Raw genomic sequence first — 14,200 nt, 5'->3', positions numbered from 1 at the left:
GCTCTGTTGTACCCTCTACACCCATTTCTTCTTCTCCCCCACCCCACCCTGACATGGGTTCCCCTTATTGTTTCCTCCTCTTAGGTTTGTGGACCCGTTCCGGCATGGGTGTGGTGCGGAGAGACGGGCAGCAGTTGTACTGGTCATTTTCATCCCAGAAACTGGGATATTGGGCGGCCGCCATCCCTTCCAGTGGTCGAGGTGAAGCTCCTTTCTTTGATGTGGTCTGGTTTCTTTGTGGTTTCTTTATGGTTTCTTTTCTTGCCAGGGCCGACCTTTCCTTCTGGTAATTCTAGTTGCCTGGCTTTCATGCTAATCCCTTAATTGCATACGTTCCCTACAAATATACTGTATATTTTATTGGGCAACATCCTAATACTTTCTAAATCACTGTTTAACCACTTAAGCCCCGGACCAATTTGCAGCCAAAGGACCAAGCCCCTTTTTGCGATTCGGCACTTTGTCGCTTTAACTGACAAAGGCTCCCAAACACAATTGGCGTCCTTTTTTTCCCACGAATAGAGCTTTCTTTTGGTGGTATTTGATCACCTCTGTGGTTTTTATTTTTTGCTCTATAAACAAAAATAGAGCAACAATTTTGAAAAAAATGCAATATTTTTTGCTATAATAAATATCCCCAAAAAATATATAAAAATTTTTTTTTCCTCAGTTTAGGCCAATACCTGTTCTTCTACATATTTTTGGTAAAAAAAATCGCAATTAGCGATTATTGATTGGTTTGCGCAAAAGTTATAGCGTTTACAATATAGGGGATAGTTTTATGGCATTTTTATTAATATTTTTTTTTTTTTACTAGTAATGCCAGTGATCAGTGATTTTTATTGTGACTGCGACATTATGGCGGACACATGGGACATTTTTGACACATTTTTGGGACCATTGTCACTTATACAGCAATCAGTGCTATTTAAATGCACTGATTCCTGTGTAAATGACACTGGCAGTGATGGAGTTAACCACTAGGGGGCAGTGTAGGGGTTATGTATGACGTTATGTTTTTTTTTTATTGTAGGGGGCGTGGCCTGGCATGTGACGTCACTGATCGTCTTTCCCTATAACAGGGAACAGACGATCGGTGACAGCCACAGTAGGAAGCATGGGGAGAGGTTTGTTTATACAGACCTCTCCTCGTTCTTCAGCTCTGTGACCCGATTGTGGGACACTAGCGGTGATTGGGTCCGCTGGTCACGGGGCTCAAGGGCTTAAGGAGCAATGTACAGGTACGTGCTTGTGCCCAGCCGGGCCATTCTGCCGACGTATATGTGCAGGAGGAGGTCCTTAAATGGTTAAAAAAATAGTGCAGATCTGGAGTTTTGACTTTATTGGCTTTTGATTGTTTTTTTTTTTTTTTATCAAATTGTTAGATCATCTGTTGCCTATTTACTCAGACATTGGGTATCTGTTTTACACTCTGTTTTCTTCTTAGGTATGCTGTCACTTATGGGTGGTGTGGACATAGCTGGCTACCATACTATCTTCCTGCTCTCTATCCTGGGTGCTCTTACATTACTGGTCCTCATCCTGCTCTGCCTCCTAATCTATTACTGCAGGTAAAGGTCTCCCTTGCCTATGGCTTTGCCATTCCAAACACTGCATCAAATGTTTTCTTTCTTTGTCCATCCAATAAGAGCTCTATGAACAGTTTGCTTACCACACTGCCGCAGTGCTGTGCTGCTCCTACTGCACTGTCTCTTTAATTACACCTGTCAAGTTAATAACCATGTCAATGTGAATAAGACGAAAGCATTGTGAGATGCCTGCACAGATCTTCATGGGCCCCCTAGTAACCCCTGAACCTCAGGCTCATTATTTCTGACACTTGTTGACCAAGCCTAAGGTCAGTTACATCTCCTGTAACGTCTATTGCCCAGTGAAGACGCCCACCTGGGCAAATAGGGGTCTAAAGTAAAAGAGTGTGGGGCAGCTATAGACTTGACCAAGAAGTGTTAAAAATAGGGGACTTGTATTCCTAGGGTTTCTGAAAAATCCTGCAGAGACTGAAAGGTATGTGGAGGCACCTCGGAGTGCCTTTTTTTTGTTCATATTGTCACAGAATGTTGACAAATTTATTTTTATATTCCCTTGATAGGAGTTTTTGTCCAACTGTGTTCAAGCAATTGCCTTATACATAGTTACATAGTAGGTGAGGTTGAAAAAAGACACAAGTCCATCAAGTCCAACCTATGTGTGTGATTATATGTCAGTATTACATTGTATATCCCTGTATGTTGTGGTCGTTCAGGTGCTTATCTAAGAGTTTCTTGAAACTATCAATGTCCCCCCGCTGAGACCACCACCTGTGGAAGGGAATTCCACATCCTTGCCGCTCTTACAGTAAAGAACCCTCTATGTCAGTGGTCATCAACCCTGTCCTCAGGGCCCACTAACAGGCCAGGTTTTATGTATTACCTTGGGGAGATGCAGACTAGAATACGACAATCACTGAGCAGCAAATTATATCACTTGTGACGTATTTCAGTTATCTTGCAAACCTGGCCTGTTAGTGGGTCCTGAGGACAGGGTTGATGACCACTGCTCTACATAGTTTAAGGTTAAACTTCTTTTCTTCTAATTTTAATGAGTGGCCATGAGTCTTGTTAAAGCGGTGTTTCCACAAAAAAAGAAAAAAAAGAAAAGTCAGCAGCTACAAATACTGCAGCTGCTGACTTTTAATAATCGGACACTTAACTGTCCCAAGGTCCAGTGATGCGGGGGATCGAAGCCCCGCTCGTCTCCCCACCGCTCAGCGGCATCTGCAGTTTAACTGTGGGCGCCTGGCTTCACAGCTGGGCACCCACTGCACATGCGCGAGCAGCGTCGCGCGCCGTGACTGCCCATGTAATCATCTGGGGCCTGTCACGTGTCCCAGATGATCGCTTAGAGCAGGGGTGCCCAACCTTTTGAAGAGCGAGGGCCACTTAAGTGAATTGGCAACTCGTCGCGGGCCACAATGAGCGGAGCGGGAGGATGACAGGTCCGTGTCCACAGACACAGCCCACTCTACTCTATGGGCCCTCTGCTCCAATCCGATTTGCCCAGACGGAAGGGACAGATCCCTTTCTGTTTTTTTTTTTAGGTAGGTGGGTGTAAACAGACAAGTCCGTTTACATCTGTTGCTCCATAGAGGTGAATAGTAAGTCCGATTGGGTCGGACCAATCATGTGAAAGGGGCCTAAGGCTGCTTTCACACTGATGCGCTGCGATTTTCCCAAAGCGTGGGTGCAGCGCAGTTTGCCATAAACTTTTATTATATTCTGCAGGTGTGGCGCACTTTCTGAAGGCGCAACAAACCTGCAATAACAGAAGTCTATGGCTCTATGCAGGTAACCCGCAGCTGCTCTGCACCTGCGGATCAGTTTGAAAGCAGCCCAGTAACCACTGCAAAACAGATATATCCATATATACTGTGAATTTAGTAGTAAACTTACCTTTAATAACTGTCTTCCATTCTGGTATCGCTGGCTGTTGTTGTCCCAGGCGGAGTGCCTTTGGTATCACTCCGCCTGTGACAGGAGCGGGCACCATACACAAAGCATTGGCTTATGTGGCTCTGCTCCTCAGCCACTTGCTTCCACTACCAGTGGCTTCATTCACAAAACTACTGCTCTGGGATGGATGGTTGGCAACCTGTGATCTGGGCTTGCAAGCCTGCCATCTTAGAGCAGGAGGTCGAGGGCCACATCAGAGGGCTCCGCGGGCCACTGGTTGGGCACCCCTGGCTTAGAGGGAGGGGGAGAGGTGATCTCCCTTCCTGCGCCTAGGGAAGTGACGTCAGGAGCCCAGGCGCTGAAGGAGGCAGACTACGAGGGTTCCCCTAGCAACAGGCTTTTAGAGGAGAGTGGAGTCCCTCCTTACATGCAGCCTGTGTCCTACCAAATGCAGCCTGTGTCCCACCAAATGCAGCCTGTCATTGTGTCACATCAAACCCCCCCCCCCCTCATTTTCCACAGGAGTACAGCGCTACTTACCTTGCTGTGTGTTGTTCTCTCCTGCGTGTCTCCTTCCACAATGGTGATGGAGGGGTCTGCTCCTCTCATACTTCCTGTTTTCTCTCTCCCGGGTGCAACGGGAGAGAGAAAACAGGAAGTGAGAGCAAACTCCGATGTCAATCAAATACCTGGCCGTAGTAATAGATACTACGAGCGCCGGGCGGAAGCTACTCGGCGCTTTGGAAAGTGCCGCAAGGGGGGGAAAAAAGCCTGCAAATGAAGCGCCATGTCTGCAATCTCGTGATTGCATATTCGTGGCGCCTCCCATAAGTGCACCGTGTCCCGCGTCCGAACACAGTGCACTAAAGGACCTTTTTTTGTATTTTTTTTTTGTGTCCGACCATGTGCATAAGAGTCAGAAGCAGCAGTGACTTAGATCTCAGGGAGGATTATTGAGTGTATGCATAGCCAAAACTTTTTTTTTTATTTAAGTAGATATGGGTTAGTAGCCCTTTCAACTTATACTGCTATCCATGGCCCTATTAGAAAAATTTTCTCTCACTTCCTGTTCTGGGGCCAATGTTTAACCAGATAGGAAAAGGGTGAAAATCTGAAATCGGGAAACAGACAACAAAAAAAAGCTGACAGATGTTCTACAATGGCCCTTTAAGTGAGTACTAAAACCAGATAACAAATGTGCAGGTTTATGAATTTATCCCTGGCTCCAAACTGACAGTGACTCCTTAAAGCCCAACTCTGAGAAACTTGAAAATTCTCAATTGCAGTGGGGCTGTGCCAACACCCACACTGCAAGGGCTAAAGCGGAGTTCCGCCCAAAAATGGAACTTCCGCTTTAAGGGAAGGTAACCCCTGACATGCCACATTTGGCAAGTCCTTTTTTTGGGGGGGTGGGGGGGCGGATACCCTCTTTTTAAAGAGATCCAGCTCCCACTTCCTCCTGGCGCACCGTGGCACTGGAAGGGAGGTCACCTCTCCCTCCTCCCTCTCTGCAATCATCTGGGACATGTCACAGGTCCCAGATCATTGCCCGGCCAGTCACGGCGCATGGCGCGGCTTGCGCATGTGTAGTGGGTGCCCAGCTGTGAAGCCACAGCCGGGTGCCCACAGTTACAATGCCGGCACTGCAGGGAGGGGGGAGATGAGCGGGACTCCGTTCCCCCACATCGCTGGACCCTGGGACAGGTAAGTGTCTGATTATTAAAAGTCAGCAGCTACAGTATTTTTTTTTTTTACGCAGAACTCCACTTTAACTGCCTGTTTAGGTCTAGTGGACTGTTTTTCTGCTGAGTTTTTGCTTCAGGTTTACCAAAACCATGTAGTGCAAGGGCCTGCCTGATTGCATACAAATTGAAACTCCTAAGGTTTGACCTCATATTATATAGTTTTAGTAAATCTGAAGGAAAAACTCAGCAGAAAAACTGATAGTGTGTATGGGGCATAAGAGGGATCCTTATAGCTGCACATCCGTATCGTACTTGAGATCAATGTAAGAGTGGTAACCTCAGCCTGGACTCTGTCCAGGCTGAGGTTGCCACTCTTACATCGATCTTAGGGATGATACGGATGTGCGGCTATAGGGATCCCCTTCAGTTGTACAAGCCATAGCAGGAGCTGGGATGGGTTCCGCATATACCTTGCTTCAACAAAGCCTGAGCGTTGCACCAAGTTGCATTGGGTAACACTAAGCACTGTGTTCTATCAGCAGGGAAAGCTTCTTGCCCCCCCAGAATACAATTTTCTTTCACGTGTGGTGGAAGGAAAGAAGGTTGGATTACCTTTGGCCTGCCTAAAGCCTTGTTCAAAATGGGTTGTACTATAACGTACACCCGTGTGAGGGCCATGTTTACCCACATGAGGATGCACAGGTGTTCCGCACATCCCCGTGCAGGCAGTCCCATTGTCGATGGGGATACAGACACAGCCGCTGCTTCCAGTTTAATATCTGCGTAGGTGCGTGTTTCTGAACACAGACCGTGCGAGTTCAGGGACACGCACCCCCACCCACGTGGATGTCAAATTGATGTAAATGGGACTGCCTGCATGGGGAATGTGTGAACACAGCCCTTGCACGGGCGTACCCTATAGTGCACTCCATGTGAACAAGGCTATAGCAGCAAAATTATCGGAGGAATGCAGGGAAAGATTCATTATCAAATAGTTCTGTGGGCTCAGATGCTTGCCAGGAATTGAAAATAGTTGAGGGAGTTAGCTCAACTCTCTCCACAATAAACAAAGCCATAATTCCCCTGACCAGTGTAGTCTAAAGGTCCCCCTCTCTCATTGTACATGTTGATCATATCCCCCCTTAATCTCTTCTTCTCAAGAGAAAATAAATTCAGTTCCTCTAATCTTTCCTCATAGCTGAGCTCCTCCATGCCTCTTATCAGTTTGGTTGCCCTTCTCTGCACTTTCTCCAGTTCCCTGATATCCTTTTTGAGAACTGGTGCCCAAAACTGAACTGCACATTCCAGATGAGGTCTTACTAATGAAATTTAGATGGAATGTAATGTATCTCTATGGGAGGGTGGATGTAAACAGATGTGTGCCCGTTTACATCAATACATATTCAAGTCCATTTAGGATGACAAAAACAAAGGGAAAAGGTTTGCGCACCCTGAACTGGACAGACTATATTAACACTGATATGAACAGACGCACGTTTGCCCACCAATAGATATTGCATGGGTCCAGAATGGACACAAAAGTAACATTATCCCTTTCTGATCCAACTCGGCTGGAGATTTGTTTACAGATTCCCTGGTGACGCAGATTGGAAGACAGCCGTGTGAAAGGGGCCTAACTCTGTGTCCTTGTAGCATGTAGCTAGTGTATATAACTGTAACAATCAAACAGGCGCTCTGTTCAGCAAAGGACAACAGATACATAGAATTGGCTTTCATTTGAGTTTAGGGATCCACAATGGACAACTGTCATAGCATATTATCTTTGAAGAAGGTAGCCAGCTGTAAAAATGTAGCAAACCTGTAGATACTCAATTCAGCTAAAAAAAAAAAAAATACACAAATTCTCAGCTTCTGTATTAGTTTAGTGCTATGTATGATATTTGAATAGCAGTGGCTTGCAAGTACAAGTGCCATTGCACATATTTACCCAGCATACCCGTGCTCTGCTAGTAGTTCTAATTACTATGCACTTCATATTATTATTATTATTATTATTATTATTATTATACACGATTTATATAGCGCCAACAGTTTACGCAGCGCTTTACAATGTATAAGGGGCGACAACACAATTACAGTACAATACAAAAGGTACAGGAGGGCCCTGCTCGTAGAGCTTACATTCTAAAGGGAGGGGGTGGTGGTACGAAAGGTAATAGCTGCAGATAATGATTTGATGAGGGTGGCTCGGGGACAGTTATGTGGGTGTGGGATAGGCTTCCCTGAATAAATGAGTTTTCAGGGATCTCCTAAAGGTGGACAGGGTAGGGGCTGATCGAACAGACTGGGGCAGGGAGTTCCAGAGGATGGGAGCGGCTCTGGAGAAGTCTTGAAGGCGAGCATGAGAGGAGGTAACAAGGGAGCTAGAAAGCAGGAGGTCCTGGGAGGAGCGGAGGGGACAATTTGGGCTATATCTGCAGATGAGGTTGGTGATATAGTTGGGGGCGATGTTGTGGATGGCTTTGTATGTTATGGTTAGCATTTAGAATTTTACATGGTGGGGTAGGGGCAGCCAGGGAAGGGATTGGCAGAGAGGGGCGGCAGTCACGGAACGATTTGTGAGGTGTATTAGTCTAGCGGCAGCATTCGTAATAGACCGAAGGGGGGATAGCCTGCTTAAGGGTGGGTCATTAAGGAGAGAGTTGCAGTAGTCAAGGTGGGAAATAATCAAGGAGTGGATGAGTTTCTTTGTGGTGTCATTAGTCAGGAAGGGTCGAATTCTGGAGATGTTGCGGAGGTGGAGGTGGCAGGATTTAGCCAGTGATTGGATATGGGCTGAAGGAGAGGTCAGAGTCAAGGATTACACTCAGGACCCTGGCATGTGTGGAGGGGGGACCAAAGGTTGTGTTGTTATTAATGGTGAAGTCACGGGGGGGGGGGGGGGGATCGTGAAGGAGGAAATATAACAAGCTCAGTTTTAGAAAGATTGAGTTTGAGGAAGTGGTGTGACATCCATACTGATATGTCATTCAGTAAGTTGGAGATCTGTGAGGAGATTGAGGGGGTGAGTTGAGGAGTAGAGAGATAGATCTGGGTGTCGCCAGCATAGAGGTGGTATTGGAAACCATGGGAGGTTATCAACTGAACTGGCCCACGGAAGAGGTATAGAGTGAGAATAGGAGAGGCCCAAGGACAGAACCTTGGGGTACCCCAACAGAAAGAGGAAGGGGAGCGGAGGAGATGGAGTTGTACGTGACACTAAAAGTGCACTGAGGTAGGAGGAAAACCAGGATAAAGCAGAATCGCGGAGGCCAAAGGAGCGTCATTTGCTGAGGAGGAGCAGGTGGTCTACTGTGTCAAAGGCAGCAGAGAGGTCTAAAAGTATGAGTATGGAGTAGTATTCATTGGTTTTAGCAGTTAGTAGGTCATTGGTGAGTTTTAGTAGGGCAGTTTCAGTAGAATGTTGTGGGTGGAAGCCAGACTGTAGGGGGTCGAGAAGGTTGTTGTCCATGAGGTAGCGACTAATTTGGTCACGGACAAGACGTTCGATGAGCTTGAAGGCAAACTGGAGAAGAGAGATGGGTCTTAAGTTGTTCAAACAGATGGGGTCTAGTGAGGGGTTTTTGAGTATGGGGGTAAGTGCATGTTTGAGCAGGGAAGGAAAGGTGCGGGAGGAGAGGGAGAGGTTGAAGATGTTAGGGAGTTGAGGATAGAGTGGGAAGGTGGTAGCAGTAATTGTGAGGGGACAGGGTCCAGGGAACAGGTAGTGAGGTGGACCGTTGAGAGGAGTTTATTAACTTCATCTGTGGTAACTGGGCAAAAAGAGGAGAGTATTGAGCGTGGTGTTGGACCTGTTGCGTTGGGTAGGGGAGGAAGTTGAATGCTGGATATCTATTTGCGAATTGTGTCAATTTTGCTATTGAAATGGTTGACAATCTGTTGAGCGATAAACAAGTTGGTGGGTGGGGGCAGTGGGGGGTGAAGTAAGGAATTAAGGGTAGAAAAGAGTTGACGAGGTTTGGATGAGAGGGTTTTGATGAGAGTGTTGTAATAGGTTTGTTTAGCAGTGTGGCGGCACGAGTTGTATTTGAGAATGGCAGATTTGTAGAGGGTAAAGGCTTGCAGGGACTTAGATTTACGTCATGCTCGCTCCAGAGTACGGCTGTGTCTCTTGAGACTTCTGGTGTCATCTGTTTGCCAGGGTTGTGGCAGACGGGGCCTTGTTCTACATGTAGCAAGAGGAGCAAGTATGTCTAGGGAGGATGACAGCGTGTTGTTGTAGATGGAAGTGGTTAGGTCTGGGCAGGACAGGGGTGCGATTTTGTCATAAAGGCCATCAGTAGCAGAGTGAAGAAGGGAAGGGTTGAGGTTGCGAAGGTTTCTGTGGGTAGTGGTTTGTAGATCATAAAGATCAGTCTCTTTAGGTAGCTTGTACATTGACCATAGAGAGTGATCTGATTCAGAGCTTCAAAACCCCAGGTATAGTGATGGCCGAACGGTTCGCCCGGCGGTCGTTTCGCGGCGAATTTCCGACTTTCGCCGTCCGCGGGTTCGAACGCCTTTTTCCGTCGTTCGCCCCGGCGGACTTACGTGTTTAATGTATACAAGAACTTTAACCTTTCGTGACACGTTTATCATGTGTTACAGGACAACCAATTGAGACATGACAGCTCATGGACACTTGGACATTCCCCCTAACCTATAAATACACCCGATCCGGTGGCCATTTTACATTCTTTCTTCTGTCACTGTAGGGAAAGGATCCTGTGTGGAGTAGGGACAGAGAAAACGCTAGCTATTTGGTACACAAAAGTTCTTTTCAGGACTGGTATAGGTGTTAGGTCAGCAGCCTGAGTTTCTTTTGTCAGTTTAGATAAAGGGACAGAGCGCTGTATGCTGCTATTTTAGGGACAGCTCAGCCAGATTAGTCTTTCTTCATCATCATCATCATCATCATCATTAGCTGTTACTATCAGGTCCACAAAAGAGCTGTTCCAGCTAATCGTTCCAGCCTACTCTTTTTTGCCAATTTGTATAGGGACAGGCAGGAAGCAGTGTGTCAGGCAGTGAGGATAATTTTAAAGACTTGCTGTTACTATTAGTTCCACAAAGGTTCTTTTCAGGACTGGTATCAGTGGTACGGTAATAGGCTTGTACACGTATAATATTCTTTCTTCCAAATATAGAAAGAATATTATACTTGACTGCTGCCCTTCTGCTGCAGTCTGCTAATCATTCACAACTCACTTGTTCCACAAAGCTCTTTATCAGGACTGGTAACTTGGTCTGTCTAGGGTGCTACGGTACATAGGCTTGGGTGCGGTACAGTCTGCTGTTCTGTAAGGACCGCTATCGGTCCACAATACATAGGGTTGCCGTGCACTACTGCTGACCGCTGCCCTATACTGCAGCAGTCCTTCATTGGTATAGGGACTGACGTACAGTCTGCTAATCACTAACACACAACCTGCTTGGTCCACAAAAGTTCTTATAAGGACTGGTAACTTGGTATAGGGTGCTACGGTACATAGGCCTGAGTGCAGTACAGTCTGCTGTTCTGTAAGGACCGCTATCGGTCCACAATACATAGGGTTGCCGTGCACTACTGCTGACCGCTGCCCTATACTGCAGCAGTCCTTCAGCGGTATAGGGACTGACGCACAGTCTGCTAAACACTAACACACAACCTGCTTGGTCCACAAAAGTTCTTATAAGGACTGGTAACTTGGTATAGGGTGCTACGGTACATAGGCCTGAGTGCAGTACAGTCTGCTGTTCTGTAAGGACCGCTATCGGTCCACAATACATAGGGTTGCCGTGCACTACTGCTGACCGCTGCCCTATACTGCAGCAGTCCTTCATTGGTATAGGGACTGACGTACAGTCTGCTAATCACTAACACACAACCTGCTTGTTCCACAAAAGTTCTTATAAGGACTGGTAACTTGGTATAGGGTGCTACGGTACATAGGCTTGAGTGCGGTACAGTCTGCTGTTCTGTAAGGACCGCTATCGGTCCACAATAGATAGGGTTGACGTGCACCACTGCTGACCGCTGCCCTATACTGCAGCAGTCCTTCAGCGGTATAGGGACTGACGTACAGTCTGCTAAACACTAATACACAACCTGCTTGGTCCACAAAAGTTCTTATAAGGACTGGTAACTTGGTATAGGGTGCTACGGTACATAGGCTTGAGTGCGGTACAGTCTGCTGTTCTGTAAGGACCGCTATCGGTCCACAATAGATAGGGTTGACGTGCACCACTGCTGACCGCTGCCCTATACTGCAGCAGTCCTTCAGCGGTATAGGGACTGACGTACAGTCTGCTAAACACTAATACACAACCTGCTTGGTCCACAAAAGTTCTTATAAGGACTGGTAACTTGGTATAGGGTGCTACGGTACATAGGCTTGAGTGCGGTACAGTCTGCTGTTCTGTAAGGACCGCTATAGGTCCACAATAGATAGGGTTGACGTGCACCACTGCTGACCGCTCACCTATACTGCAGCAGTCCTTCAGCGGTATAGGGACTAAGAGTTTTGTCACAGGGTCATTTAAAAAATGACATGCAGAGGAAGAGGCAGGCCCTTCCGCAGGGGTGGTAGGGGTAGGGCAGGAGCAACAGGCTTGAGCCAAAGTGGGAAGTTGCAGAAGGTGCGTTCAATTACTTTAAAGGATGCACCAGACTTGGTTGAGTGGCTCGCTCAGCCTTACTCTTCTGCACCCTCCTCATCCTCTCGATCTGCACCCTCTTCTTCACTCTCTGCTATGTGCACCCCCAAAGACACTACCACCAACAACACGACCACCACCACCACCACCACATACCTTCCGCTTGAGTCACTGGAATTATTTTCCGATCCATATCAAGAGGACATTTCTGATGCGCAGCCACTCTTGGTATTGGATCAGGAAGAGGAGGTAGCAACAAGCGCTACTCAGCAGTCTGACGCCAGTACCCAGATCAGCCCAAGGAGGAGGTTGGTCCCCGGTGTTGCTGCCTACTCTACTTATAGCGGTGGGGAAGGTGACGTTGATGATGACGTGTCTAGTGATGTCACGTGGGTGCCCACAAGAGAGGAAGAGGAGGGGAGTTCAGAGGGAGATATGGACCAGCAGATAGGGAGGAGAAGCAGCAATGACTTACATTGCACAGCAGGGACAAAGCAGACTGCAAATGTATCAGGAGCGAGTCATCGACCATGTACGGTCACATCTGGCGCTCCCAGGACACCGGCACATGGCTCCGCAGTGTGGGCTTTTTTTAACGTGTCCGCTGCTGACAATAGCGTTGCCATCTGCAATCTTTGCAGTCAACGCGTTAGTCGCGGTAAGCCCAATACTCACCTAGGGACGACCGCCTTAAGAAGGCACATGAGCAGCCATCACCGAGCCCAGTGGGAGCAACGGAACACACAAAGCCACACTGCAGGCTCTCACCGTCCAGCCTCGTCTTCTACTTCTCCTTCTCCTCTCTCCTCACAATTGTCCTCCACTCCACCTTCCATCACGCCAAGCTCACATTTTTCTGCAAAAAGGCAGGCTTCCGTGGGCCTAATGTTTGAGCGTAAAAAAATGATGACGCCGGATAACCCTCTTGCCCAACGGTTGGCGGCTGGCTTGTCAGAACTCATAGCCCGCCAACTACTGCCATATAAACTGGTGGACTCGGAGGCCTTTCGCAAATTTGTGGCCATTGGAACACCACAATGGAAGGTCCCAGGAAGGAAGTATTTCTCAGAGAAGGGCATCCCAGAGCTATATGGCCATGTTCAGCGGCAAGTGAATGTATCTCTGGCACACAGTGTCGGTGCCAAGATACATCTGACCACAGACACGTGGTCTAGCAAACACGGGCAGGGAAGGTATATCAGTTTTACTGCCCACTGGGTGAACCTTCTGACGGCCGTCAAGCATGTAACCCGTGGCACCCGTGTAGATTTGGTTTTACCGCCACGGATTGCATGCAGGCCTGACTCTTCTTCTCCTCCTCCTACTCCATCCTCCTCCCTCTCCTCCTCAGCTGCCTCCTCCTTTTCCGCTGCTAGCGTCTCTTCCACTGCACCGCCCAAGCTCCCCAGAACCTATTCCACATGCCAGGTGAGACGTTGCCATGCCGTGCTGCGTCTGTTGTGCCTGGAAGCAAAGAGCCACACTGGCCCGGCACTCCTTTCAGCTTTGCGTTCACAGGCAGATGAGTGGCTAACACCGCTCAATTTGACAGTTGGTAAAGTGGTGTGTGACAACGGTGCCAATCTGCTTAGCGCATTGAAACAGGGCAAAATCACGCACGTGCCGTGCATGGCACACGTCTTAAACTTGGTCGTGCAGCGATTCCTTGTCAAATACCCTGGGGTCCAGGACATCTTGCGGCAGGCAAGGAAAATCTCGGCCCATTTCAGAAGATCTTACACGGCCATGGCTCGCCTTGCTGACATTCAGCGGCGACACCATCTGCCGGTCAGACGTCTTATTTGCGATTGCCCGACGCGATGGAACTCAACCTTCTATATGCTTGATAGGCTGCTCCAGCAGAAACGTGCAGTTAACGTCTACCTGTATGAACTCTGCGAAAGAAACGGTTCTGGGGAGCTGGGTTTTTTTTCACCGCGCCAGTGGCTGCTCATGCGCGACACATGCAGACTTCTGCGGCCATTTGAGGAGATCACCAAACTGGTCAGTCGCAGCCATGGCGCCATCAGTGACATGGTACCTTATGCCTTCTTTCTGGAGCGTGCATTGCGTCGTGTCATTGATCAGGCTGTGGAGGAGCAGGAGCGGGAAGATGAGGAAGTCGCAATGCTGGATGAATTCCCAGGGGGGGCTACTCTATCTGAGACAAGTCAACAACAGGAGTCTGATGAGGAGTCAGAGGAGGATGGTGCCGGGGCGGATGAGCAGGAGCAAGAAGAGCATGCTTTAAACCTTTCTGGGATCCCTGTTGTGCGAGGATGGGGAGAGGAGAATGAAGAGGACGACATTATCCTGGATGATGAGCAGGAGCCAGGCCACCACACCGCTTCCACTTTAGTGCAAATGGGGGCCTTCATGCTCCAGTGTTTTAATAGGGACCCCCGTATAAAAAGCATGAGGGTCAAGGAC

General features: G+C 48.0%; 1 protein-coding gene across 5 annotated transcripts in view; it reads left to right on the top strand.

Annotated features, from left to right (window-relative positions):
* FAM171A2 (family with sequence similarity 171 member A2) overlaps positions 1 to 14,200 on the top strand; it is a 74,619-nt gene that overhangs the window by 50,901 nt on the left and 9,518 nt on the right. For all 5 annotated transcript variants that reach the window (XM_077460109.1, XM_077460110.1, XM_077460112.1 and 2 more), the window contains exons 6-7: positions 85 to 201; positions 1,448 to 1,571. In XM_077460109.1, coding sequence (XP_077316235.1) covers positions 85 to 201; positions 1,448 to 1,571 — 241 coding nt within the window. The remainder of the gene's footprint in view (positions 1 to 84; positions 202 to 1,447; positions 1,572 to 14,200) is intronic.

Source organism: Lithobates pipiens, unplaced genomic scaffold, assembly GCF_037356315.1.
Source record: "Lithobates pipiens isolate NorthernLeopardFrog02 unplaced genomic scaffold, aLitPip1_a1.2 Scaffold_28, whole genome shotgun sequence".
In the NCBI taxonomy this organism is placed as follows: Eukaryota; Metazoa; Chordata; class Amphibia; order Anura; family Ranidae; genus Lithobates; species Lithobates pipiens.
Note: the sequence above shows the minus strand (reverse complement) of the source record. Positions and strands in the feature narration are given on the sequence as shown.